Raw genomic sequence first — 26,598 nt, 5'->3', positions numbered from 1 at the left:
TTGACACACGATAAACACTAATAGATAATGAACATTTATATTTTATATTAATATTTATAATAGTGTCAGTTCATATATTTTTTTTTATATATAAAAAAGTAAACCTTATAAATACTATTACCACATATTCTTTTATTTATTAATTAATCTAAAATTGAGGAGTTTAAAAAACCAAAAAAATAAAAATAAAAAAGAATGAAACAATCATAGCAGGAAGACTTAAATTTGACATAATGAAGGTTTTTCTTGTATGCGTATTGGATGAGAAGGGTAAAAACAAAACGATTGTATAAAAATAAAAAAAATAAAAACTGTATTAAGGGGACCATAAGAGACGAAGAAGTGAAATGGAAAGTGGAAAGTGGAAAGCAAAGACTTTGTTTGGGCCGACAGGTCCAATCATCAACGGATAAGGCCGAGAATCTGAGGAGCCCATCTCTATTATTATTATTATTATTTCTTTCCATCACCAACGTCTTTCTTTTTCTTTTTTCCAATAATTGTTGGACATTATATTCATATTTTTAAACCATACCAAAAGATAAAAAACATCAATAATAAATTTTAAATGTCCTGGAATCTTTTTAAAAATATTATAAAACAAAACAATGAAAAATTACTGTGATCCTACTGACACCAACTTTAAATACGTTTACAAACAACAAATATGGCAAGGTATTTCGTAGTTAAAACATTCATTAGAAGGAAAATAAAACTTATTTTTCTCATTTTCCCCACCCTATTAATTAAATAACATGTGAAAATATTTGTTACTCCTAAATAAGAATGAATTATTTACTGCCTATGGGGAATACGATAAACTTGGTTTAACAATGACATATTGCTTCAATGGACAAAAGAAAGGACAACGTTTGAGTAGATGCGAAATAAAATGTTATACCAATTTTACTTTATGTGTAGGGTACAACACAAATACATTGACAATAAAAATATAGGGGATGATATCAATGTTAGAGTGGAGTTGGGAGTGTACCTCCCTATATTTGACTCTATGGAAAATGTGATTATTATTTGTCTTCTTTTCCCTTTTCAAATTGGATAAGTTCATTGTAGATTCTACCCACACAAAAAAAAAAAAAAAATCAATAAATTCAACCTCTATGTTTTGAATGTTAGTCACATGATATTTTTCCAAAATGTACCAAATAGTTCTTAATCTTCAAATTTCAATTAAGCACGTTTGTCATGTTGAATGTTATTAAAGGGTGTGAGTAATTAGTTGCATGTATAGCCATAATGATCCAAAATAATATTGAATTGAGCTCAACATACACACATGTTTACTAAGTTTGAAAAGTCGAAAAAACTTGTGAATAACTATTGTTATGGTTCAAATAAATAGTATATACCAAATCAAATGAAATTGTATAAACAAATATCTAAATAGGGATTCTGTTTATTTTTTCAAAAACTATATATCCTTTACTTTGACCACTAAGTTTGAAAAACTAGATATTTGACCTAAACAAGAGAAAAAATAAAAAACTAAAAATATAAATCTTGAAAATCGGACTGTGTTGGAATAAAATTCAAATTTTTAGAATAGAACTACGACACATTAAAACCTAATGAGTAAACTAAAGTGTTAATATTATGAAACTAAAAAAAGCCAAAAAAAAAGTTAGAAAGTGGATTATTTTCTTTTCAAAATTAATTAAAGCTAAATAATATATATAAACCCATATCATCCTTTACCATGACCAACCCAAGTTGTGTACTCAAAAGGGAAAAAAAAAAGGGCCCAAGTTGTCCTAAAACTAATACAAATTGGTTGGATTAGTGAATTTTGGGGATCATAAAAAATTGGAATATAATTTTGTCTACTGTTGTCAGTAAAATATTGGGAGTTGTATAGTATGCCCATATCAAAATTAGAAAATTGCATATACCAAAACAAAAATAAAAGCAAAACCCAACAAAAGCATATTCCAAGGAATATATAATCCACAAAATAAAAGAGATAGTCCAGGGCAATTACTATATGGATTCCTGCACCTTATCTATCCTTCCCCTCTATTTTTTATTTTTTTAATTTGATATCGTGTGGCCGAGGAGAATAGATGAAAATCAAGTTTACACCTTACCAAAGCAACCTCCAATTTTTTATTTATTTTTATTTATGATTTCAAAATATAATTATAATAATAATTATATATATATTATAAAGAAGTAGGTGAAAGGTTGCTTTCAACAGCGTACAATAATAATAATCATTATAATTATTATTACTATTATTATTAAAGAAGAAAAAGAAATTTACTAAAGAAAAAGGGGGAAAAAAAAGAAGAAGAAAAAGAACCCACACCTTCTTTAAATAGTTCTTGTCTTCTCAGCCCCTTTAGTAACCGACCCTACCCACTCCCCCTCAAAAGTATAACATATAATTATTTATATGACATTATTACCCTTCCTTTTTTAAAAAACACAAATTTAAAACAATACGATTGGAAACAAAATAAATAAATGAGGGAAAAGGGTGAAACGGTCAAAAACCGGCCACAAAATTTAAACACGAGGATAGAGGGAAGAGAATATCACGCCGTTCTAATGACTTCATTTACCGTCACGCCCTTCGAGACTCCACGTATTACCTCACCTGACTGCCGTCATCTATTTCACATTTTCACCCCCTCTTCCCCCAAAATTTCCCTTTATTCCAAAACCTCCCCTTTAAATTCTCTTATTTGCATTTTTCATAATGGTCCTTACAAGTTAGTGAAATTTATTTTCTACATCGCAAAGCACAAAAAGTTCCCTTCACCATTTATGGATATTGTTTTGTTTCCTTCCAAGGAAACCGACCTCTATATCACTGTATTTCCTTATATTATATTTTAATATATGAATATCATCAAATACAGTCAGGAAATAATAAGAGAAGTATCCAAATATTATGAACGTATTTTATATATTATATATATATTTTTTTTATGTTCATATTTTTTTTTTAATCAAAGAGATAAAAAATAATAATAATAAAAGAAAAAGGAAAAATCCAAAACTTTTTTTTTTTCCTCTCAAGATTTCTCTTTGAGAAGGGAAGCTAACCCGGTAACTATCTTAGCTCCTTTATCTATGCTCTTTGGCTTGATCGCAGGAGGTTGCCACGGAGGAGCAGACCCCGCCGGCGGTTTATTTTCACCAGCCGGCGATTCAGTATCGCCGGAGATGGACAAGTTGGTACTCTTTGTACTTGATTCCTCGCCGAAGATCAACTCGAATTCACCGCAATCGGTGTAGGTTACCAGCGGGTCGTTCTCGATTATTGGAGATTTGGTTTCATCGGGTTCGGTCTTTGGAGAAGCGTTAGAGATAGAATCGGCGGTTCTGGTAGGAGTAGAGAGCCATTTAGCAAGCATGTACTCTGCTTTCCTCCATGGTGGAAAGTGCATTCCTTTCTTCTTCAAGCTTTGTCTTGCAGCTTCCGATACGATGGATACAATTTGTCCCAGACGATCCGATTTTCCGACGAAGATGTACGGCAGCGTCTGAAGAATGGTCTTATATGCTCCTGTTGAACGAGCAATTTCGAATTCAGACCTAAAATCGATGTCAATGAGTAATCGTTCTCCGTCCAGAATCACATCCACATATTCGTATTCACCTAAAACAAAATTGAAATTGAATTTAGGAATTGAAATTTGAGAATTAGTGGAAGAAATTAGGGTTTTGAAAGGAGGAGAATTGTGTGTATACCAGCTGGGAAAGAAGGGGATTTCTCCCATTTTGATTTGCAGATGGAAGAATTGTAACCGAGACAAGAGAGAGCATCCGTTACGATTTTGCGGAGATCGTCTTTCCGTTTGTGAATTTTGTTATGCTTTTCGACAATTTTCGAAGCGTCCGCCAAGAGATTTCTCTCCGTAACGCTCGTGCAAGGAATTAAACCCTGTAACAAAAATGTCGTTAGTCAATTAAACTATGAATAAAAGCTCGAATCCCAAAATTTGGAGTTTTCGATTAAAGGATGACGAGGAAGATGAAGAAATGTGGAGGAATTACCTTGAGAATATCACATGCATCGCCACCGGATGATCCGGAGGTGATCGATTCACCAAAACCCCCAAAAACATCGAATTCATCGTCGGAGCTGTCATTGCTATTGCCGTTGAAGCAATTGCAGCGATTACGGCCATACTTTACGGTTGCCGGTTGCCTTTCGTTGTTCTCCTCGATGAAATTTTGCACCATCTTATCCAAGCAAACTGAACTTGGCTCCAACTCGGTTCCTCCTCCTCCTCCTCCATCTTTGCTGCTAAACTGAGCTGATTCTCCGACAATAATCGGCTTCTCAACTGCAGAAATTCTCAGAACGCTCGGAAACGGCCGATCGAAAAGACGCCTCAGTCGTGATTTAAACACAGGCTTGGCCGACTCTGTACGAACCTGTTCTCTGACCGTTTGAACATCGATATCGATCGGTTGGATCTTCATCGGAAAAGGCATGACCCAGAAGAAACGAACAGAAAAATCTCTCCTCCCTCGAGAAATTTCCGAAAATAAAAAAGGGTAAAGAAAGGAAAAAAAAAAAAAAAAAACAGTACAGATTCGCTTCGATGAAACTTCCTAACTACGCCTCCTGAAACTCTCTTCTGTGCAGCTCGATTTTCAGAGACTAATGACAAACACGGTCTAGCATTGAAATTCACGGACTAGTAAAAACGAAATCACAGAGAAATGAACTTCAGATAGTTGCATGTGCAACCAAAATCTCCCAGTCAAAAACGAAGAACCAAACAGCTCTGGAATCAATGTCACTCTTCCACTAATCCTTCCACACGCTCACAGGTCAGCTACTCCAAACTCAGGATATCCGTGCAGCGATCGAAAGCAAAAAAAAAACACCGCAAAAATGTATATACAAAGACCGAAAGAGAAAAATACCTCCGGAAAAATGGTGGAGCAAGAAGCAGTTGAGAATAAAGGGAAAAAAAAAGCGAAAGGGGGAGGGGGGTTTATCTCAGAGATTTTTCGTGAAAAACATGACGACGATGATCGGAGAAGGAAACAGCAAGTCCAGATCTGAAAGGAAAATTGATCGGAAAATTCATCTTCCGAAGAGGAAGATGGGCGGAGAAGATGAGTGTGGGAGAGAGTAGTGGTCCAGAAGAAGAAAGGAGGGAGTGAGAGTAATGGGAGTAGGGGTGGAGAAAACCGGGCCGGGGGAATTTATAAGGAAAAAGAAGAAGAAGGGTTGCTGAATGGACATAATATGCCACGTGGAGTCCTACATGGCAGTAATTATCCTGAAATTGGCAGTTTGCTCGCGTGACAATTATTACACGCAGTTCGGGTCCATGGAGATGGGCCAGATAGCGATACGTGTCGCGTGACTGAAGTGGTGGGTAGTTTTTCTTTCATTTTTTTTACATTTAACATAGCCGAGGTAAAAAAAATAAAAGAAAAAAAAGAGGAGGAGGAGGAGAAGAAGAAGTGAAAATCCAAAAACACCCCTCCACTAGTATGGAATATCGGGTAGATGCCCCTCGTTTTCCGTGGATATCGAAAATCATCGGAAAGGGGATCGTGGCAAATGCGCAATTTTGTTTTTCTGAAATTATTATTTGTTGTTAGAGCCTAGAGGTGGAAGTGGGGGACGAGAACGGGGCAAAGTTTACGGTGTTAGCAAAACAAAGTTTACTGTATCCAAAATAAGATGGATATTAAAAATAATTATTATTAATATTATTTTGTCTTTTTATTTATTTATTTATTTATAGAGATACTCGTTTGTGGTATAATTTTCTTTTTAAGAAAATGAATTGTTGGTACAGTCTCTCGTGTTTCGTATCAAAACAAAAATAAGTACACATATATAGTTGAACCTTCTGACCTTTCACACACTTTTCAACAACAACAAAATATATATATGCTCTTTTTCTTTTAATTAAACCCAAAATATTTACCCTATTTATTGGTTTTGTAATTCTTAATTTCCACTATTTTACATAAAATATATGCAATGCTTTTGTTTTACCATATATAAAGTTTTTCTTAATATTCAGTTGAAAAGTCATTTTCATCATCATATAATAAGTACGTTAATTTAAATATTTTTAAATTCTGATACTCCAGGAAATTTTTTTGGTTGGTCTACCTCATCAACCTTCTAAATTAATATTTCTTTTCTTTTCTATTATTAATAATAACAACAATAATAATAGGGGAGGACCGAAAAAGTCAATTTTTGAATTTTTGAATTTTTTATTTATGATTTGTTCAACTAAGTGAGACTTAAATTTATAATCATTTTTACTTAAATTATTTACATAAACTTTGTTTAATATAAAATTTAAAAATGTTTTAAAGAGCCTAGTTAAATTTTTAAATGATGGTTGCACAATTTATTTTCAATATTAAACATATGTAAAAGTTAAATTAAACACATATTTATAGTCTATGGGATTGATGATAGAAACATTAATTTTAAGATAATAATTGAGAAAACTTTGTTTGTTTTTAAATAATTTCATTGAATTAAATGAGAACTTTAGATAACCTATTTTTCATATTAGAAACTTAAGAAAGTACATAATGCAGGTGATGATGACATGTCAATTTTCTCTTAATTTAATAAGAACAAAATTGACAACAATATTAAATACTATTTTTTTTTAGGGGTTAATATTTTTTTTTAGGGGTTAATAGCTCAAACCAAAACAATTAAAAGGTTATGATGTATTAGGGAGCAAGTGCAAAAGTTATATAAATCAAGATTTTATTTAAAATTAAATAATATATGTATATGTAATCAAATAATATATCCTATAAAATATAAAATTATAAGATTCGTAAAGCGCTAAATATTGTATCATATGTCGGGTAAGATAATATAAAATTAATCGCTGAACAAACTCAAATAAAATCACTTCCAACAAACTAAAGAGTTGATTGTTGTACAATAAAGAATGATATGTAATCTTATATTTAATATTACATGGTTTCAATTCCACAAATATCATGTTCTTTCGTGAATGAACGTATCTTTTTATTTCTTAACCAACTTGAAGAACATACTTGACAAATTTAATAACCACAAATTAATATAAGAGTATGTCTCTTCTCTAATTAGAATTTCACTTTTTCATCAACATTATTCTTTCATAAAATATTTATCCCATTTAAATGAAATTCAACTTGCTTAAGATAAAATAGGTTTCACTTGATCTTGTGAACGAGATATTGCTTCTAAAAGAGAGATAATTACATGGATTCGATGGACTTAGATTTTCTCTTATACATAAAGTTGATGATATTAGTACGTGAGAAACATCATTATGCCTCTTCTTAAGATAATTACTAAATATCTCCTAGTCACTAAATAAGTAATCTATTCTATAATAGTGTGAGAAAAATTCACATACATTTGAATATTTGGAAAATAATTATTGGGTAATTTGTTGGAAGTGTAGTTGATACGTTGGGAAAATAATGAAATCCAATAATGGTTTAAATAAAATATCAAAGACTATGGATTTGGTATGGACAGTGATTGAATAATTATTAAAGATAGGGTGAAGGTTAGGTATTATAATGAAAGGTGGACAATTTTGGATATAGGGTATAGGGTCGGGTCATGATCGGTGCACATAGATAGTCAACATTCCTCATGACTATGAACCAACTTCTCCGAATCCCTAACACATGGGTCCATATATGGTTCGATCTAGATTTCTATTTGATTCCACAACGTAACTTCTCTTCTCTATACTCTTTTTATATTTAAACCTCTCTTTCACTTATAAGATATTTTTTTCATTATATATTATACAAATTTTGTTCACCAACATTTATATTTAAAATATTTGTTCAATAATTTATTTTAATTTATAAGTTGTTTATACTCTTTTATATAAAAAATTAAAGTTTACAAAGACTACATCAACCTTTAATTTTTTTTGTTTTGTTTTGAACTCTCTTAGTTTATATCTTTAAAAAACCAAGTCTTTGAAAATTAAAAAATTATTTTGGAAAAGTTATTCTATTTTTAGAATTTAATGTTGATGTCTAGAATTGCAAAATTCATAATATGTATAAAATTTAAGAAAAAAACAAACATAAATTAAAGAAAGAAAATACTTAAAAATCAAATACTTATCAAACTACCACATTGTACTTTTTGTTTTTTATTTTAAAAAATTAAGCTTTCTTATGTTAATTAGTCTCTTTGATTATTTATTAAGCTGACGAAAACTTTTAAAAAATAATTTTTAAAAATTTATGCTTCAAAGTGTTTATTTTCTTTTAAAAAAAAAAATATGACACAACGGTAACAAAAAAAAAGCTATAGAAAAAACTAAACAAAAATCTACAAAATCATGATTAAGGGCTTAAATAATCTCAACCCATTACATTCAATAACTATAGTAAAAAAAAATCATATTTCTATTGTTACTAGAGTTGCTAAGGCTTTCACAGACCGTTTCTAGTTAATTTGACTTCGTACAAATCAACAGCCTAACATAATCTCACCCACTATTACTCGACCCCCACCTCCTAAACAATAGTTTCTAAAAATTTGATTTTGTTTATAGAACGTGACCACATATCAATCTTTTTTTAGAAGATACAAAACTATTACTAATAACTGATGCGATAAGAAATACAAATATATATAACACTTAAAATACAAAAAAATAAATATAATGTTCTAATAGGACCTCAATAGTTAGACTTGTAATTTAACATAAGGTGAATCTTTTAATTTTTAGTATAATATGAGTGGGAAGATTCAAACTATAAACATCTTAGTCATTAACGTGTTTGTGTCCGTTAAATTATGCTCGATTTAACCGTTAATTTTTAAATTGAATGACAATATGTTTTTAGCTAAAGAAACATGGACCTTTGTAAATAAGAGGTTGTATTAACTGTTTTTATATTAATTTACGCATTACTTTAGTACTTCTAAACATGTATTTAATGTTATAAATGATGTATATTTATAATTTACAATATCATATAATTCATAATTATGTTATACATCAAAACATTTATAAGATTCATTGAATCTATTCCATTCATGAATCTAAGAACATAAAACAAATTCACGTTTTTTTTTTATTGTTATTAATGTGAAATATAATGATTTAGTAGGGTTGGAGAAAGATTTAAAAGGGTGGAAATGAGAAATTTATATAAACAAACTTCAACTAATATAAGATATATTCACTTTTAATTAATTTTAGTATGGTCAATTTTCAAAATTTGAATTTCTCACTTAAAACATATTTGAAAAGCTAAATTAAATCTTAAAAATAAGTTATAAAACCTAATAAATATAGTATGCGAAATTGTTTTCATCGGTATTTTTAACAAATTTTTACAGTACAATAATCTGTTCCAACTGTTCATCATCATTTTTCTATATTTATGAGAAAAAAAAAAAGTTATAAATATGTGGGATTCCCTCTAACATGAACAACCTATTTGAAATAGGCAAATACATACCAATTTCCTTTTTATTTCTATAACTATTTTCACATATTTTCCATTTAAAACCAAACATATACTCATTGCTCATTTTCAATTTTTAATGCATTTTTTTTTATATTGAGATGTTTGAGCTTCAATTAATTGAAGTAAAAATTCTCTTTACTTTTGTAAAGAATCCATACATCCTCATAAAAAACCATGATATGAAGTACTTGCAGAATAAATCTTTTTGTTAACACTCATATAAAAGTTAATAAAACAAAGAATAAATGATTATCTTCCGTATATACATGGAAGGTGAGGTAGATGAACATAGAAAGATAAATTATTTTATAATTGATATTTAAAACTATTTGAACTTCATCATCGATTGGTTGAAGTTAAATTAAATCGATTAGTTGACTAGTTGGGTCTATTTTGAATATTTCACATACCAACACTACTATGATTTGGTTAGTTGATTCAATTTATCATGTTTAGTCTTACTTAAAATACACGTACAAGTATTTGTTAAACTTTTGAAAGCTATGAATTTTTTGTTTGTTCAAGTATTTTGTTTGGAACAAATACCTATATTCTATTGCAAGTAACCCAAATCCGAAGTTTTCTAATATTAATTTTCCTCAAAGTATATTGCTTGCTTGCTTCTTTATCTTTTGTTGCTTTTCTTTTTCTCAAAAAGCTAAAAAATTGAAATGAAAAATAAAGGATAGATTAATTAAGCAAATAATTAAAAAGAAAAAAAATGCTTTTGTTAGTAATAAACTTGAATATTTGAGTTGTTTAGCAAATTGGTGTATTGTGGCTCAAATGGGGACAAAGCCATTGATGCCACTTTAGTGAACTTCTTTTGATGATGTCTAATGAAATTATTGATTTCTCACTCTTTTTCTGAATCTCATCATTCTCTCTTTTTAAAGCTTTTGGGAACATGGGCTTGTCATTAGCTTTTGGACACTTTGAGATGCCTTCAATTTCACAATCTATTTACTTTTTTATGACTTTTAAAACCCAATATCACAAAACTAAAATTAAAAATACCATGTAATTTTTTTTTTCATTAAAAAAAGTTGTTGGGTATTTCCTCTCATCTCTTTTCCTTTAGTGGGTAAGAATTAGAATTATTTTAGGATTTTAAAGGTCCTACCTTCATGATATTATACCCCTTATTTCTTTTCTAATCTTTTGTACTTTAAACCTTATTCCCTATATTAACCCAACATAAGGACCACATAGAAGAAAAAAAAAACCCCTACTTTTCTTTTCTTTTCAATACTCCAATTTGGTCCAATTTCAAAATTCTAACATATCACATTCTATTCCTTCACGTTGCTTTCAAGGGCCTATATATCCTTCAGTAGTTTCAACTTATCCACAATGATATATAAATATTCGTAGATTACGTCTATACGCATTTACTTAATTAATTAACCAATCAATTTAAACACATTAGTGTGATTGAGCCCTTTTCATTATTTTATAACCATTTGCTTTTATATCTATATGATATGTACATTTGCATATAGTTTCATTATAACATATAACTAAAGTAATAATGTTATTCTACTCTAGTATTTCTTAAATGAATGAAGAATAATAATTAATTTCAATATATTCATTGTTTTAGTGTGTATAATAAGATTAAAATTGATCTGAGGATTACTTTCTTTCATTAGATAACTACATAACTAAGGAAACATAATTTTCACATGAAATATCGTCGTTCATTTAATGTATTTTTTTTATTACAAACAAAAAGTACTCCAATTTTTATACGAAATTGATATGGGATGTGGAAAAAAAAATGTAGAAATGAATGAAATTGAAAGGAGAATAGGTCAATTGCAAGAAAGTGGAAAGGAAAAACTCATGTGATAGACAAATAGGTTTGTAACCATGTGAGTGAAAATTTCCCAAATGGAAAGAAAAATTAAGAGTGAGGGAATAAGATTAAAGTAGATGAGTGTCATTTTCCATCAAACTCATCACAGTTGGAGGATATTATTTATTTTATTAATCTTTCAAAAAATAATAATTATTATTATTGTTATTGTTATTGTTATTGTGAATTGAGTACAGGGCCCAATGGGCCTACCAAATGTCTATATTTCATGGCAGATGAGAGGTCAAATCCTTGTGGAGACACCTTCAATAATTATAATACTTATGTATTCAAAGAATTTAGGTTATTTTCTACTTAGCTAATCATCTACTTGAGTTGGGCAGCATAATTAGGTTTATTTCAATATCTTTTTCTAATTATTATATTGTTTTTAAGTTCTTATTTCTTTCAACTTTTTATGACATTTGAAGTTAATTAAACTATAATTTGTAGTACAGGGGTCTATGTTTTTACCTGTTTTCATGTCTGGAAAATTTTCATTGGATTCAAATTTAACTTTTAAATGTTTAGTTTTGTTGAAATTAATTTTAAAAAATTAAAATTTAGTTTAGCTTAGTTTGATGATAATATAGAGAGGATATATTGGTTTTTAAGATTGGTAGTTCCATATTTTTACTCTCTATTATTGTACTTAAAAGAACAAAATATTTGTTAGATATAATGCAACTGACAAATTAAAACAATACATTCAATGAAGCCATGGAAATGTTGAAACCTATACATGAACATAGTCAAACCTAACCACAAAAATCAAGTAGGGGTAAAAGACCTGATCATCTCACCAATAAGTTGCTTAATTAATTAAAGCCCTAAAGAATGCAATATATATATGTATATATAAACAAAACAAAATGCCTACTTAGTATTGTCCGATCACATACAATAATAATGGCCATGGTTTTATTTTTCTTTCATTTTAAACAAACAAAATAATTTTACTAAAGCCACACCAGAGCAACATAAAAAACAATGCTCCAAAAAATATCTAATCAACTCCAAATGAGTAATTAATGTCTTATTCATCAAATTATATTTATTATTTACGTTCACGAAAGTAAGTAAGAACGATTTAAATTTAAAAATATCTACTTTTTAAATTTGCATATTATAAATATAGGGGTAGGAATGAATAGAATAGAATAAAAGACAAAACTATATCTTACCACAACCATAAGGTCCTTATTTATTTATTTATTTATCTCACCTAAGATTTTAACATTACATAAATTACATTTTTTTTTGAAATAAAATAAAATGGTGAATGAATAAAGTGCACCCAAAAATTCCAACCCAATCCACCAATCGTAATGTTGAAATAAATTGGATATGACACAAATGTTAAAATAAGTGAGAATAAATAATATAGATTTAGATATATATATATATAAGACTATATAGATACATATGTAGTTGAAAATGACATTAAAGTTCAAAACGTCGACGTTGCGGAGGATCCCACTAGCCACTAAGGAAGGTACCATAAAATATAGTAAAGAAAGTCATTTTCCATACAACCACCAAAACCAAATTAAAGTGCCAATTGGTTAATCTTATTTGTATTTGTCAATGCCCTCTATTTCTTCTCTATCTGCTGGCCTACCTCATCTCGTTATTTATTTATATATATGTATATATTTATTATTAAATTTAACTCTTATTTTAGGTTTGTTCTACACGTGTGACTGAATACGTGTGAAGTTGGTATATTTAAATCTTTAATAGTTTGATATACATGTTGAACTATGTTCAAGTTGATTATATTTTTAAAAATGTATTTTAACTTAAATGTAGTGTAATTTGTCACACCCTAGAAAAGAGAAAGAAAATATATATTGGTATGGTGAGAAAGTAAATCTCTACTAGTATAATAAAATGTTGTAGTTGTTCTTTGTGGAGATAAATATGAAGGGTTGTCCTCTGTGTCCATAGCAATTAGATATAGAATAATTTTACAAATCAAATTGTGTAGAAAATCGACGAGGCTTTTCTCAGTCAAATTAAATATACGATTGGAAATGCAACCAAAGTTTCTCATCAATGAGAAAGGAAAATATATAATTAAGTGTGAGACCGAGACGACATTTCCATTATTAACTTGAAGCCTTTTGCTCTCAAACATCTACATCAAATAATTTAACATTTGTTTGGTAAGCATTTGGCTTTCGGTTTTTAGGTTTTGAAAATTAAAACTTCAATCACACATTTATCTCTAAATTCTTGTTTTATTTATTTATTTTTCATTGTTTTTAGAAAAATCAAGTAAAATGTTTACAAGCATGAAAGGAGGTTTTAGATATTTTTTTTCTTTAAATGTTTTGTTTAAATATATTAAGAATTAAAATCTTAATGTTTTCAATGCATTGTCTCTCTAAACTACACTTTTCCGAGTTTGTTTGGATTGCCTATAAAAGAAATGTTTTTTTAAGAATATATTTTTTCAAAAACTTTTTTTTTTGTAAAATGAGTTTAACATCTAAACACTTACCTGTTTTGTTTGATTTTTTTATAAATGTTTATATGCAAAATTATGTTTGATTTGTCCTATACTAACAATTGTTTATACTTAAATCAAATTACTGTAAAAAGCTTTTAAACATTATGAACTAGTTTCGTAAAGAAATACTCATTTTGAATATTTTATTTCTTCATAAATATATTTTAAAATTAATAGCACGTTATCTTTAAATTATTAATTTTTTATTTACTTGAAACTAAACATTGATTTCTTTTGTTGTATTAATTTTTTTTGGACAATTTAATATTAGAAGAAAAAATATCTTGAAATGTAAATACATAACCATAAAAAAATAATTAATTTCCAACGATAAAATATAAATAAGATAAATAATTTTATTTGATACAATATAATATCAACTAGACAAAAAAATGTGCAATTAATTCCATCACATTTTTCATTCATCTTAATTTTACAAATCGAACGATCATGTTCTTAATTGGCAATCTCATGACTTCTCTAGCAGATGTTAAGGCCAAGTAGATTTAGGTGAGAGAGAAACATTTGTAAATCCTTATATTTAAATGTATATCCACACACATTGAAAAAATATTCAAAGTATTTAAAAGCAAAAACAAAAACACAAATAAGAAAAACGGTAAAGTGAAAAATAGATAGCAAAATGGAATAAAAAAAATAGAGAAAGAAAAATAAATATTAAAGAAGAACTTCTCATTAAACATCAAATAAACATTTACTCAAAAATTTGGTTGGATGTGTTTTCTCTAAAATAATTTATTTTATAATCTCATTTTCTAAAAAATTATTTTAAACTAATGCCACTTTTGGGTTCACCTAAACCTTTGTATGCTATATTTTTGTTGGAATAATTTCATAATAAGAATATAAAAAGTTGTTAACAAAACTCAATAAATTATTCTTATGGACAAAAACATTAAAATTTCAATGATTAAATCATCTCTTTTTTATTGTGTTTAAAAAGCAGTTAGACACATCCAAACTTCTCATATATATATATAGGATTCAAGTATCTTACAAAATAGGTAGAAATAATTTTGAGATAATAATTAAGTGTATATCAAACATTAAAATAAATAAATATAAAAAATCTACCGATATCATTTATAGACTCTATCAAATTTTACAATTATAATAATTCTTTAAAAATTTTATTTTATAGGTCGATCATTTTGAATTTAATTGTTATTTGTAAGAAGGAAAACAAAAATGCTATTTATTAATACCTTATCCAAGAAAGATGTTTTATTTTTAATAAATGTTAAATGAATATTTTGTGGTTATAAAAAAAGGTCAGCAAGAAATAATGAAAAGAATAATAAAGGCTAATGGAAAAAAAAATTGTAAAAAGAGAAAGGAAAAGAAGAGCCAAACCCACATGGGTGATGGACCCACACTATAACTAAAAAGATTAAAATGATAATGATTTAATGGATTAATGGATTAATGGATTAATTATATAATATAGTATAGAAGATATGGTTTAAGGGTTAATGAAGACTGATAAATGTCCATATTCTTTTTTAACCACATCTAATCTATGATGGTTTTTTTTTAAAAAAAATTTATTTTAAGAAAAAGATAATATTCTTTAATCATACCCTACAATATTCGCTTCTTTCTTGTTGCTTTGATTACTTCTATGCTTTTATACTTTTTATTTCATTTTGGATTATTTATGCTCCTAATATTTCCAACCAAATCATCTCATCATTTACCCTTTTCTCTTTTTCCCTTTCCCTTTTCTTTTTTTCACATTTGGTTTCCACCAATTATGACACAGATTGGAGGTAAGTGTTATAAAGTATTAAGGTTAATGGAGAATTATTTTTTTTCAATCACACATACAAAAGAATGGTTGAATTGAGCTTATCTTAACAAGATAAATTTGAATACACATTTTGAGTTGTTAGTTGGACGGTTTAAGTGGTTAAGTAATTGTAAAGCTTTTAATTTTTGTATAGGGAAAAAAAGAAGAGTGAGGATAGTATTGTTATGTCAAATGCAACAAACTTAGTGTCCCAGCAAACAAAAAGCTTACATCATCCAATGAAAAAGAGAGAGAGAGAGAGAGAGAGAATGATGATGAATGATGAAGACATAAAGTTGTTTGATGAGGAAATCTATTTAATGTGTGTATGAAAAAAGAAAATAAATAATAATAAAAAAAGAGAGAGAGAAATGTGTAATATTGAAATGAAATGATGGGTTTGGCTTTGTGTTCCTCACAATGACAAAATAACATCTCTCATAAAAGGACTCTTCTTCTTGGCATTTTTCTTGGGGGTTTTGCCCTTTATTCTTGCTCCTTAACTCAATACCAATACAATCCACAGTGTTACCATTGTCCATTTCTTCTGTTTTTATCATCATTTTATCTATATCACCTCAATTCTTTCTTATTCATTTCAATTCACAGGGGTCCAAATATATAGTACTTTGAAAATGGGTCATTCAAACGACCCAACCCCTCTTACGGGTCCCATAATTTAAGTGGCTCATATTTCACGGTTGGAGAGGATTTTTTTTTTAATATAAATATTACAATCAATCATTCAACTTCATATCTTTTCTTTTAGTTCAACGTCGTGTGAGGGTAAAGATTTGAATTTATGACATTTTTTTTGTCAAAAATACGAGTCATCGTTTATTGTTCATATATTTTCTTTTTTACTTTAGTTATGTATTGTATTGAAACAAAATAGATTTAATCCTCTCTCATCAAATTACAATGAGTTGTGCATAAAATTTGGGATTGTTTGTATAAATTTCACATTTTTCTTCCCTATCACAAAAATCAAACATAATTCAATCAAAATCTTATACAATATCTTCTTAAAAAAAGTCAACTTTTCAAAGAGATTTTAAAAGAAAATAATGGTCAAATTTAATTTAGATACAAACAACTTCAAGAAAACTATATATAAATGAAAATAATTGCAATTTCGTGTATTAGATTAAAATATGTGAAGAAAAAATGGGTGAGTCAAATAATATATATATATATAAATTAAGGTTTAATAAATAATTAAAGATGCTAATTAACATCTACAAAAATCGGTAGTTGAATTCTTCATCTAACAACAATTGTTGAACCCAACAAAAAAGAAAGAGAGGTAGACATCAAAGCTACCATACAAAGAACACACCATGAAGTTTGCCTAAGTGTAAGAGATGAAATGTGGGCTTTCAATGTCACACCCCAACACCTTTTTTCTCTCAACATCCCACAACTTGCATTGGCAATTGAGCATCAAAAAACTTGGGTCCATTGCATATGACATGATGTGATTGTTTTGTCCTCACATTACCCATCTTAATATCACTACTATTATTAATGTTTTGTCCAACCAATCACATTTCTTTTCTTCTTAACATACCATTTCTTATATATTCCAACTTAAATATCATTCATATTAACTCAACGGTTCATATTTAAAAGAAGTGACGTGATATGAAAGTTAAATCGAATTTCATGTTCATTCTAGTATCATCTTTTCTCACTACTTTGATTCTAAAGTACTAGTATACATGTACACATAAACTTGTGAAGAGAAAAATAAGGTTATGATTTAGGAGTTCCTTGGAGTGCAAGGATTGAAAAGAATAAAGTATAGAAGAAAGAAGAATTATACATAGAGATAATATGAGAGATATGGATATGAAGAATCTCATAAATAAAAAATTGAAAAGGAAAAAGGAAAAGGTTTGAAAAGTGACATATTACGTTGGTGTGTTGTGCATAAGGTGAAGGGAGTTTGCAGAGTTTGCTTCCTCTATTCTTCAACAATCCAAAATACATTTCACTTTTTTCTTCTACTTTTTTATCCACTTTATTTCTTTTCACTTTCCCTTTTTTTTCCCCTTAGAAAAAGAATCCATGGAAGTATTTGAAGAATGATTTCCTTTTTGAAGTGTGTGGAATCTATTTTTTTTCGGTGTTTTTGTTATTCACGACACAAATGTACTTAAAATTCTCGATATGTATATATATTTTTTATGCAAGAAATGTAAATTGGAGTTTCTTTTAAAATAAAATCGAGACTAATTTGCATAAGTTTGGTAAGAATGTTTTTAACTGGGAAAAGTGAAACAAAATGTTTATAAAATGTGACAAAAATTTAAAATATACATTTGTTGAACATCATTAGATTCTAAAATTTTGTATATTTGTAAATATTTTTAGTACTTTTACCGTTAACTCTAATTTTTCATCCTTTTAAGCGAGCAATGTAAAAGGGAGATTATGATTATGTAATTTGGTGATTAATTATGATTAATATATTTACCTTCACTGTGAACAAAATATTATAAATTTGAATTGTTGTAATTTTTTAAATAAATAATACCTCATTTTTATCTAAAAAACCATAATTATTATAATCTAAATTACGAAATCAAGCCATTCGTAATGAATAAGGTTTATCATTTATTTTTCAATCCCAATCTTTAGATCAGTTCATTTATTTCCAATAAATATTAAAACCACTTTTTTTAAAGCTAATTTTAATGGAATTAATCACAATAATTTTCATAAAAGAAGGAAGGTTAATGTGAATATGCTTAATTTTGATATTTATATAAAAATTTAGTAGAGACTAGAAAGGTTGATATCAAATTAAGAACGTACGATATATTAATCAAATATAGGATAATAATAGTTTAGGAACAATTACAAATATATCAATAAAAATTAAAATATTTGCAAATATAAGATAATAATAGTTTAGGAACAATTACAAATATATCAATAAAAATTAAAATATTAGCATGTATAACAACATTTTTTAAAAATTGCAAATACATAGAGATCTATGAATGAATTCCTGACTGATGTGCTCATGTGATTTATTGTAGATCAATCATGTAAATCTACCAACAATAAAAATAAGTCAATAGTTTATAAATTTGGGTATATTTGTAATTTTCAAAATAAGTTGTTGTACACTAAATTATGTAATTTAACGAGTAAAGAATTGAAACATTCGCTTAAGTTGCAATTCCATTATGCAAAACTTCCGGGGCCCTTATTTTGGGCCTGACTACAAAAGAATGTTGAGAATTGGGCTCAGAAATTGGGGGTAAAATTCGTGGGCCGTTGGTGGTTTATCTCATTTGACATTTTGGAGCAGATTGAATCTGCATCTTCGTGCCCTAATTCGATTTCCAGCTTCCCGATTGCCAAAGAATCGGATCGGATCGGATTGCCGTTGCCGTCGCTGAATCATTCGAAGTCCATAGAGAACGAGATAGGCCATGCAGAAGAGAGACCAGAACAAGTTGGGCGGAAATGTTAGTGGTGGCGCATCTGCGCCTCCGGCTAAGCGTGGCCGTCCATTCGGCAGCGTAAACAGCAATGCTGCCGCTGTAGCAGCAGCAGTCGCCGCAGGCACCGAGACCTTGGCTCCATCGACACTCCTTGGCCCTTCTCTTCATATTCATACTTCCTTCGCGGGTCAGTTCATCGAAACCCCTTTTCATTTTCTTTCATAATTTGCGGAAAATCAGCTGAAAGTTCATTCAGTCTTAAAAATTTGTGGTTTAAGTTCAGGCATTTCTTTGATTAAGTTCCATTTTTTATCTTGAAATTAATCGAATCGAGCAGATCAAAACAATAAAAGGATAGTGTTGGCTCTACAGAGTGGATTGAAGAGTGAATTGACGTGGGCACTTAACACTCTCACTCTGCTCTCCTTCAAAGAGAAGGATGATATGCGTAGAGACTCTACTCCTCTGGCTAAGATTCCCGGCTTGCTCGATGCTCTTCTTCAAGTTGTATGTATTACATAAACCTCTCAGCCATTTTCTCGTACTTTCTTTTGTACTGAAGATATATGTAATCGAGCTAGCTTTCTATGTACAGAAAATTGAAAGTGGAAAAAGATTAGAACTGTGCTCATAATGTTATGTTTCATTATGCAGATAGATGATTGGCGTGATATAGCACTTCCAAGGGATCTTGTAAAGAAGCAAAGAGTCAGAACATTAGGTGCAAATTCTTCTGTAACAGGGTTTGGGAATGAATTTGAGGCACTGGGTTCAGATGGGTATGCATAAAATGATTATTCGTCCTCGTTTCTTTATGTTTGCCTGGTTAACTGAATATTGATTATAACATAACTTGTGCCTGACAGCCTGAGACCTAGTTCTTCAGTTTCAGAATCAACTGGTCATGCTTCTAAACCATCTTCTCGACCTTGGTGGCTTGAGGAAGATGGACTATTCAATCTGGATGATGAAGGACGAGCAGAAAGACAGCAGTGTGCTGTTTCTGCTTCGAATATCCTCAGGAATTTTTCTTTCATGCCAGAGAATGAATCTATCATGGCTCTACATCGACATACTCTGGAAACAGTGTTTCAATGTATAGAAGATCATGTTACAGGTGAGAAGTTTGTGACCCTAAAGAATACGTGATTAAAGTGTTTCTTTGTAGACGTTTCATGTCATCAGCATGGTTGAAGTTTCAAGTGCTGAATATAAGCATGTTTGTCTGGATTACTGTCTGAAAGCTTTAATTATTGACAGAGGATGAAGAACTCGTCACAAACGCACTAGAGACAATTGTGAATTTAGCCCCGCTCCTTGATCTTCGAATTTTTAGCTCATTAAAACCATCCTACATCAAAATAACGTGAGAACTTTTATCTACTACTGATCTTTTAGGCTCACCTGAATGTTGATTTCAAGCTAATAGGTTTGCTTTATACTTTTTGACAGAGAAAAACGTGCAGTCGAAGCTATCATGGGAATGCTGGGATCTGCTGTCAAAGTTTGGCACTGTGCTGCTGCAGAACTACTTGGACGATTGATAATAAATCCTGATAATGAGCCTTTCCTTCTCCCCTTTGTCCCCCAGGTTTATCTCTCTTAAATCCATGTAGTTCCGTTTTTGTTGTATTTTACATGGTAGACCATAATATGGATTCTTTTATTGAATATTATTAGATTCACAAGCGCTTAGTTGATCTAATGAGCATCCCAGCATTGGATGCGCAAGCAGCAGCTGTTGGTGCACTGTATAACCTCGTTGAAGTTAATATGGACTGCAGAATAAAGCTGGCAAGCGAACGATGGTAATTCATTTCACTTTAGACCTCTGTCATTAAAACCATTTGACCTGTATTAGATACTGAAACAATGTGATGTTTGTTCCTGGGTACTGCAAATTTAAAAAGGGCAATCGATCGTCTTCTTAAAGTAATCAAGATGCCTCATCCAGTTCCAGAAATTTGTAGGAAAGCAGCAATGATTTTAGAAAGTCTTGTTTCTGAGCCACAGAACAGGGGGTTGCTCTTGGCATACGAAAATGCATTTGCAGAAATACTCTTCTCCGATGGAAGATATTCCGACACATTCGCTAGAATTTTATATGAACTGACATCCAGACCAAACAATAAAGTTGCTGCTGCTCAAGGTGTATGGGGCATGTGATCAGAAGGGCTCATTCGTCAGCTCGAGATTACTTAGTACCCGCTACTGATTCAAGCGAAGGGCTCATGACAACATCATGACATGTAAATACACCAGCTTATTGATTTATCCACAATTAAAAGAAAGTCTACTAATTTTTAAGGTGTCCATTGGAGTCTGGTTGATATGTAATGTGTATGATTGATATGTGAAGTTTGAAGTACCATTCTTAGATTATAGCTAAAACATATGGTATTTGTAGAAATTGTAACCTTAGTATTGGTTTTTGGTGTATAAACTTTATGTAATATATTTCACTTGTTCGGTCATTTTTCTGATGTGGGGCATAGAAGATGTGCATAAAATGAGAGACGATGCTAGAACATTAAGAACTATTTTATCCCTAAAAGCACCAATAAACTGATCAAAAAATTTAGTGTAAAAAATGTGTCATTTAGAAGAAAGCTAGGAACCAAAGGATAATGACACCAGAAAGTATGGTGTAACAGTTTAGATTTTAATCCAATGAAAACTGAAAAATATAAATTTTAGTAAAGAGTGCAGACCCAACAAGCAGTTGAATATTGGTATATGTTTGGTGCATTTCCTTTTTGGGGGCAAACAATTGATAGTGGTTAGTAACTTGTGATTATTGACTTAAGATTTGCAACTTCAAACTGTATACTTCATTAACTTTTACTTTAATTGATAATCTTTTATAAGCACTAACACTATCTTAATTAAATTATAAATATAGCAGCTGAACTCCTTTAAATATCTTCTAAATAAACTATGAATTTGGAAAATGTTAGTCGCATAACAAGTTTGGTACATTTCTAAAATGTTATTGAATTTGAGCGAAACAAAAGTTTTTGGAAAGAAAAAAAAAGGAATAATTAATATGTCCTCGATGGTGTGAATGTATTTTTTACCTATCTAAATGGAGTACCCATGCTCTTTGTGAATTCAATGAAAGGGAACATAATAACATATATAGATCTTTTGGTCTCCTAGACATTTATTTTTTCCAACATGCACTATGCAACCTTCTAGTTGTTGATAACCACATCAATCCTAACTTCTTTGACTCTATGTAGTATGTAGTGGACAGGTAATTTGACAGATTGAACTTTCAATTGGTTTGTTCCTAGTTATTGGGATGACTCCTATTGGTTAACTCCTCCTCTTGACACTTTTAACGTGAACTCCGATTCAACTTTTCTAGATGGTAAAGTGGTATTAGAGTCATTATTATTTAATCAAATGGCGATGTTATACGTTTCATGGAGAGTCACTTCTTTGTGATGAGATATGTGAAGTTAGTTGAGACCATTGACATGTTTAATAGTGTTTTCTAAATCTTAAGATGCTTAGCATCTCTTTTCTTTGTATTTGGAATTTATTCCAAAAAATTTTAAAACCTCTTGTTTGAGAATACTGTATATGCAAATTAAATTCACGTGTTTCATTGATGTTATTCAAGATTTTTATCTCTATGGTTTCCTTTCAAATCACAAGAGATCTAACTACCCATGGTCAAAGATTTTAATACTCAACTATGTGGCTTGAAGACTACCTTCCATGCGTCGATTTTGCCCTTCTTTTAGATTCATTTGGTTCTTTAAGTTCTTTTCTTTCCATCTTGAAAAAGTGAAATAATATTTCGAATAGCTAAAGAAGCAAAACGATAAATAATGCAAAGAATACATAAAGTTTTGTTAACCGAGTTCGATGAACCCACTACGTCTTGAGAGCTTTTCTAATAAATTTTATTAAGATTCAAAATAGCACAACATTTTAACAATCTAAAAGACACCTCCCTACATCTAGTATTAGTTATAAATGAAAACTAAAATAATCATGCTCCCCTTAATTGTATTTGAATCTAATGAAGATGATCAGACTTTCCCTTATAAGTAATTGATCCTCTATCAAATTACTAAGTCTTCTTTACATCTTTTATTTGGATATATCCTCTATGAAGATATGAAACAATATTTATATAATATTTAAAAGTGTATACTTCACGAAAGAATGTAGAGAGCGACAAATACCTCTTCCTTTTCAAAGGGAAAGAAGGATAGACCAAATCTTTTTTAAGAGATGAAAGATATTAAAAATTCTTTAAAATAAAGATGTTTTATTTTTCACTAAATAAAAAGAAACCAATTCCATGTTTGTCAAAAAAAAAATGTATAACATCTATTATACTATATATATATATATATTCTCAATAATTTAACCCAAGAAAAGAAAACGTATAAAGAAAGAGAAAGGGCCCATAAATTGAGAGTGTGTGAATGAATAATATTACACTTTGTTTTGAACTAAAGACCAATTCCAATATGAACAATGGTTGTTTGTATAACAAAAGTTACAAGAAATACACAAAATCATCCACATACACAGAAGAAGAAGAAGAAGAAGAAGTAGAAGAAGAAGAAGTAGAAGTAGGCAAATCAAACAAGAATTAAAAAGACCTAAAATGAATAATAATCCCAAAAGAAAAGAAAAGAAAAGGTAAAAAGAATTTTGATATTGTTTGTTTCTTCATTCAAGGTTTATGAATGGGGGCCACTCTTGGAACCTCCACAGGAAACTCATGAATCTCATCCATCCATGGATTCTTCTCCTTCGCCGGATTAACCGTCCTCAACGCCCTCCACACCGCACTGTTACACTTGAATCCCGACCCGAACGCAATCTGCCATGTCCTATCCCCTTTCCGGATCCTCCCTTTCGCTTCACTATAAGCCAATTCATACCACAACGAACTGCTCGACGTATTCCCAAATCTGTTCAGCGTCATTCTCGACGGCTCCATATGCCATTCACTCAGATCAAGGTTCTTCTCCAGTTCGTCCAACACCGCCCGCCCTCCCGCGTGGATGCAGAAATGCTCGAACGCCAGCTTGAAATCCGGGATGTACGGCTTTATTTTCTTGATTTTGAAGATTTTCTTGGCTACCAGTGTTGCGAAGAACAGCAGTTGTTCTGACATTGGGAGGACCAGTGGGCCGAGCGTTGTGATGTTTGTTTTCAGAGCTTCTCCAGCCACGGCCATTAAGTCTTTGGAGAGACGTACGCCTACACGCCCGGTGTCGTCTTCTTGTTGGAAAACGCAATTGTAGCATTTGTCGTCGGACCCTTTGTGAGTTCGGACGGTGTGGATGAGTTGGTACTTTGAACGACGGCGGTCTGAAGGGCGGTTTGAGAGAAGGATGGCAGCACCGCCCATTCGGAATAGGCAATTTGAGACCAGCATTGATCGGTCGTTGCCGAAGTACCAATTTAGTGTGATGTTCTCCATGCTTACTACTAAGGCATACGAATTTGGGTGTACCTGTTTTTTTTTTTTTTTGTTCAAATTTTTCAATTCAATTACCTTCAAATTCAACTTTTAAAATTGTACAAGTAAAAATGATAAATGAAAACTTGTGTGTTTATAAAAAAGACAAAATAAATCTTGTAGGGGAAAAAGAAAAAAGGTGTATGAAACACTGAACACCTTAAGTACTTTATCTAAAACCCGCTCACCTAACCATATTAAATTTTGCATACAACTTTTGACTTTTGGCATTGCCATATTAATTTAACTCACATTAAATGTATTCATATAATGTTTCTTCCCTTCCCTCTTATTTACATTCACATGCCATTATTCTTCATTATACTCATCATATTTAACTACAACTACATTTCATAGGAACTATTTAACTTTTAATTAGAACATACTCTAGTAATTAAACACACAAACACTACTTACTCAAAGACATACACATAAAATTAAAATCATAACTAATTACTACGAGCATAAAATCTATCTCAGAACATGCCAAATGCGGAAACTAAAGTAAAGTAAATAAGAGAGTTTAAAGGCTTAGATGCTAAAGTGGAAGTATAATCAAATGCATCGTGATAACTCCTTAATCTATCCTTCTTGATTAATTATGTTCAAAACTTGTTTAAAGCATGATATCATGAGGAGAGAGGAGAGAAAAAGTTTTAAGGAAGAAGAAGAAACCTGCAAGAGTTGTTTAGCAAGATCAATGGAGATAAGACCAGCACTGCAACCCATACCACCAAGATTATAACTCAAAATATTCCCTCTAAGCTTATAATGATTAACAATCATAGCAGACAAAGAAGGTGTAGGATTAAACAAACTACAATTCACCACCAAAATCCCGATATCCTTAGCCTTCACACCCGTCTTCTCCAATAATTCATCAATGGCACCAAACATAACAGCCTCCGCCTCCTTCCTCGCCTCGTCCATACAAGGATTCGGCGGGATTCTCATAACAGCCTCGGGCAAGTAAGTTTTCTCCCCCAAACCAGACCTCTCGAGAATCTTCTTCTGGAACCCCAAATTCTCCTCAGTAAAACTCCCAGTGAGCTCCGATCTATGAAGAAAGGTCCCTCTTTCGCAAGTCCTAGCAGGATGGGGCTTGTAACAAGAGAAGTTAAGGAGGTAAACTTTTCTGGGTCGGGTCATAACGTAAAGGGTAGTGAGGAAAACGAGGAGGGAAGAACAGAGTGCAACAGAGAGGAGATTGAAATTGAGGATGTTCCAAAGATGGAGGAAGTCTTGAAATTGGAAAGTGGAGAGATGAGCAGAGAGAGCGGCGAGGAAAGGGAGTAAGAGAAGGTACATGGCGTTGGAGATTAAGTAATGGTAGCCGAGTTTAACGTATTTAAGGCGGACGGATAAGAGGAAATTAGGGAGCCTGTGATCGGCCATTTTGTTGTTTGTTTGTTTGTTTGTTTAGTTTAGTTTTTTGATGATGAGAAAGAGCAGAAGAAGAAGAAGAAGAAGAAGAATGGGATTGAAATGAGATAAGAGGGGGGGTTTTATAAAAGAGAGGAGGGGTGGGAGGGGATGATGAGAAGTGTGAAGAGAAAAGAGGAAGAGAAGGGGAGGGGGGAGGGAGAGGATACTGATACAACCACCCCAACGAACTTTTAATTGTGAAGGGAAGGGGAAGGCGGGGGGGCATTCAATTTGCCAACCCGGAAAACTCTGTCTTACTTCTTCATTTACTTTTACGCTGATGTTTCATGTCGGAAATTTTCATTCAAATATTCATAAACTATCTAATCTGCCATCTTCATACATACACATACACATACACATATTAATTATAATCGTAGTTTGGAAGTTTATGTTCATCCACCCAGCTAGAAACATCTTAATAATTGTTGAAAAATAACTACGTTCAATTTTAATTCAACTCTTACAAACGCCACCAACATAAACCTCACTAACATAATAATCAATACATATGTATCACATGATTAAATTATAAGTGGATCCTAAATAAGAGATTTA

At 30.7% G+C, this 26,598-nt stretch overlaps 3 protein-coding genes across 3 annotated transcripts; 1 reads left to right on the top strand and 2 right to left on the bottom strand.

The window, feature by feature from the left end:
• Nucleotides 1-2,958: 2,958 nt before the first annotated feature.
• On the bottom strand, nucleotides 2,959-5,176 carry LOC101220013. Its single transcript, XM_004134060.3, has 3 exons — nucleotides 4,024-5,176; nucleotides 3,718-3,910; nucleotides 2,959-3,625 (listed from the first exon to the last, which is right to left on the bottom strand). The coding sequence occupies exons 1-3, from the start codon at nucleotides 4,465-4,467 to the stop codon at nucleotides 3,039-3,041; spliced, it is 1,224 nt and encodes a 407-aa protein (XP_004134108.1). The 5' UTR covers nucleotides 4,468-5,176; the 3' UTR covers nucleotides 2,959-3,038.
• Nucleotides 5,177-18,969: 13,793 nt separating this feature from the next.
• On the top strand, nucleotides 18,970-21,604 carry LOC101219772 (armadillo repeat-containing protein LFR). Its single transcript, XM_011652651.2, has 8 exons — nucleotides 18,970-19,308; nucleotides 19,459-19,628; nucleotides 19,776-19,900; nucleotides 19,988-20,238; nucleotides 20,382-20,487; nucleotides 20,574-20,712; nucleotides 20,802-20,929; nucleotides 21,032-21,604. Exons 1-8 carry the CDS (start codon nucleotides 19,110-19,112, stop codon nucleotides 21,285-21,287), a joined length of 1,374 nt encoding a protein of 457 aa, XP_011650953.1. The 5' UTR covers nucleotides 18,970-19,109; the 3' UTR covers nucleotides 21,288-21,604.
• A 1,923-nt stretch (nucleotides 21,605-23,527) lies between these two features.
• LOC101219531 (3-ketoacyl-CoA synthase 20) lies at nucleotides 23,528-26,170 on the bottom strand. The gene is made up of 2 exons (XM_004134058.3): nucleotides 25,291-26,170; nucleotides 23,528-24,609 (listed from the first exon to the last, which is right to left on the bottom strand). Exons 1-2 carry the CDS (start codon nucleotides 26,008-26,010, stop codon nucleotides 23,821-23,823), a joined length of 1,509 nt encoding a protein of 502 aa, XP_004134106.1. The 5' UTR covers nucleotides 26,011-26,170; the 3' UTR covers nucleotides 23,528-23,820.
• Between the last annotated feature and the right edge of the window lie 428 nt (nucleotides 26,171-26,598).

The sequence above is a fragment of the Cucumis sativus genome, chromosome 3 (assembly GCF_000004075.3).
Source record: "Cucumis sativus cultivar 9930 chromosome 3, Cucumber_9930_V3, whole genome shotgun sequence".
Taxonomy (NCBI): Eukaryota; Viridiplantae; Streptophyta; class Magnoliopsida; order Cucurbitales; family Cucurbitaceae; genus Cucumis; species Cucumis sativus.
Note: the sequence above shows the minus strand (reverse complement) of the source record. Positions and strands in the feature narration are given on the sequence as shown.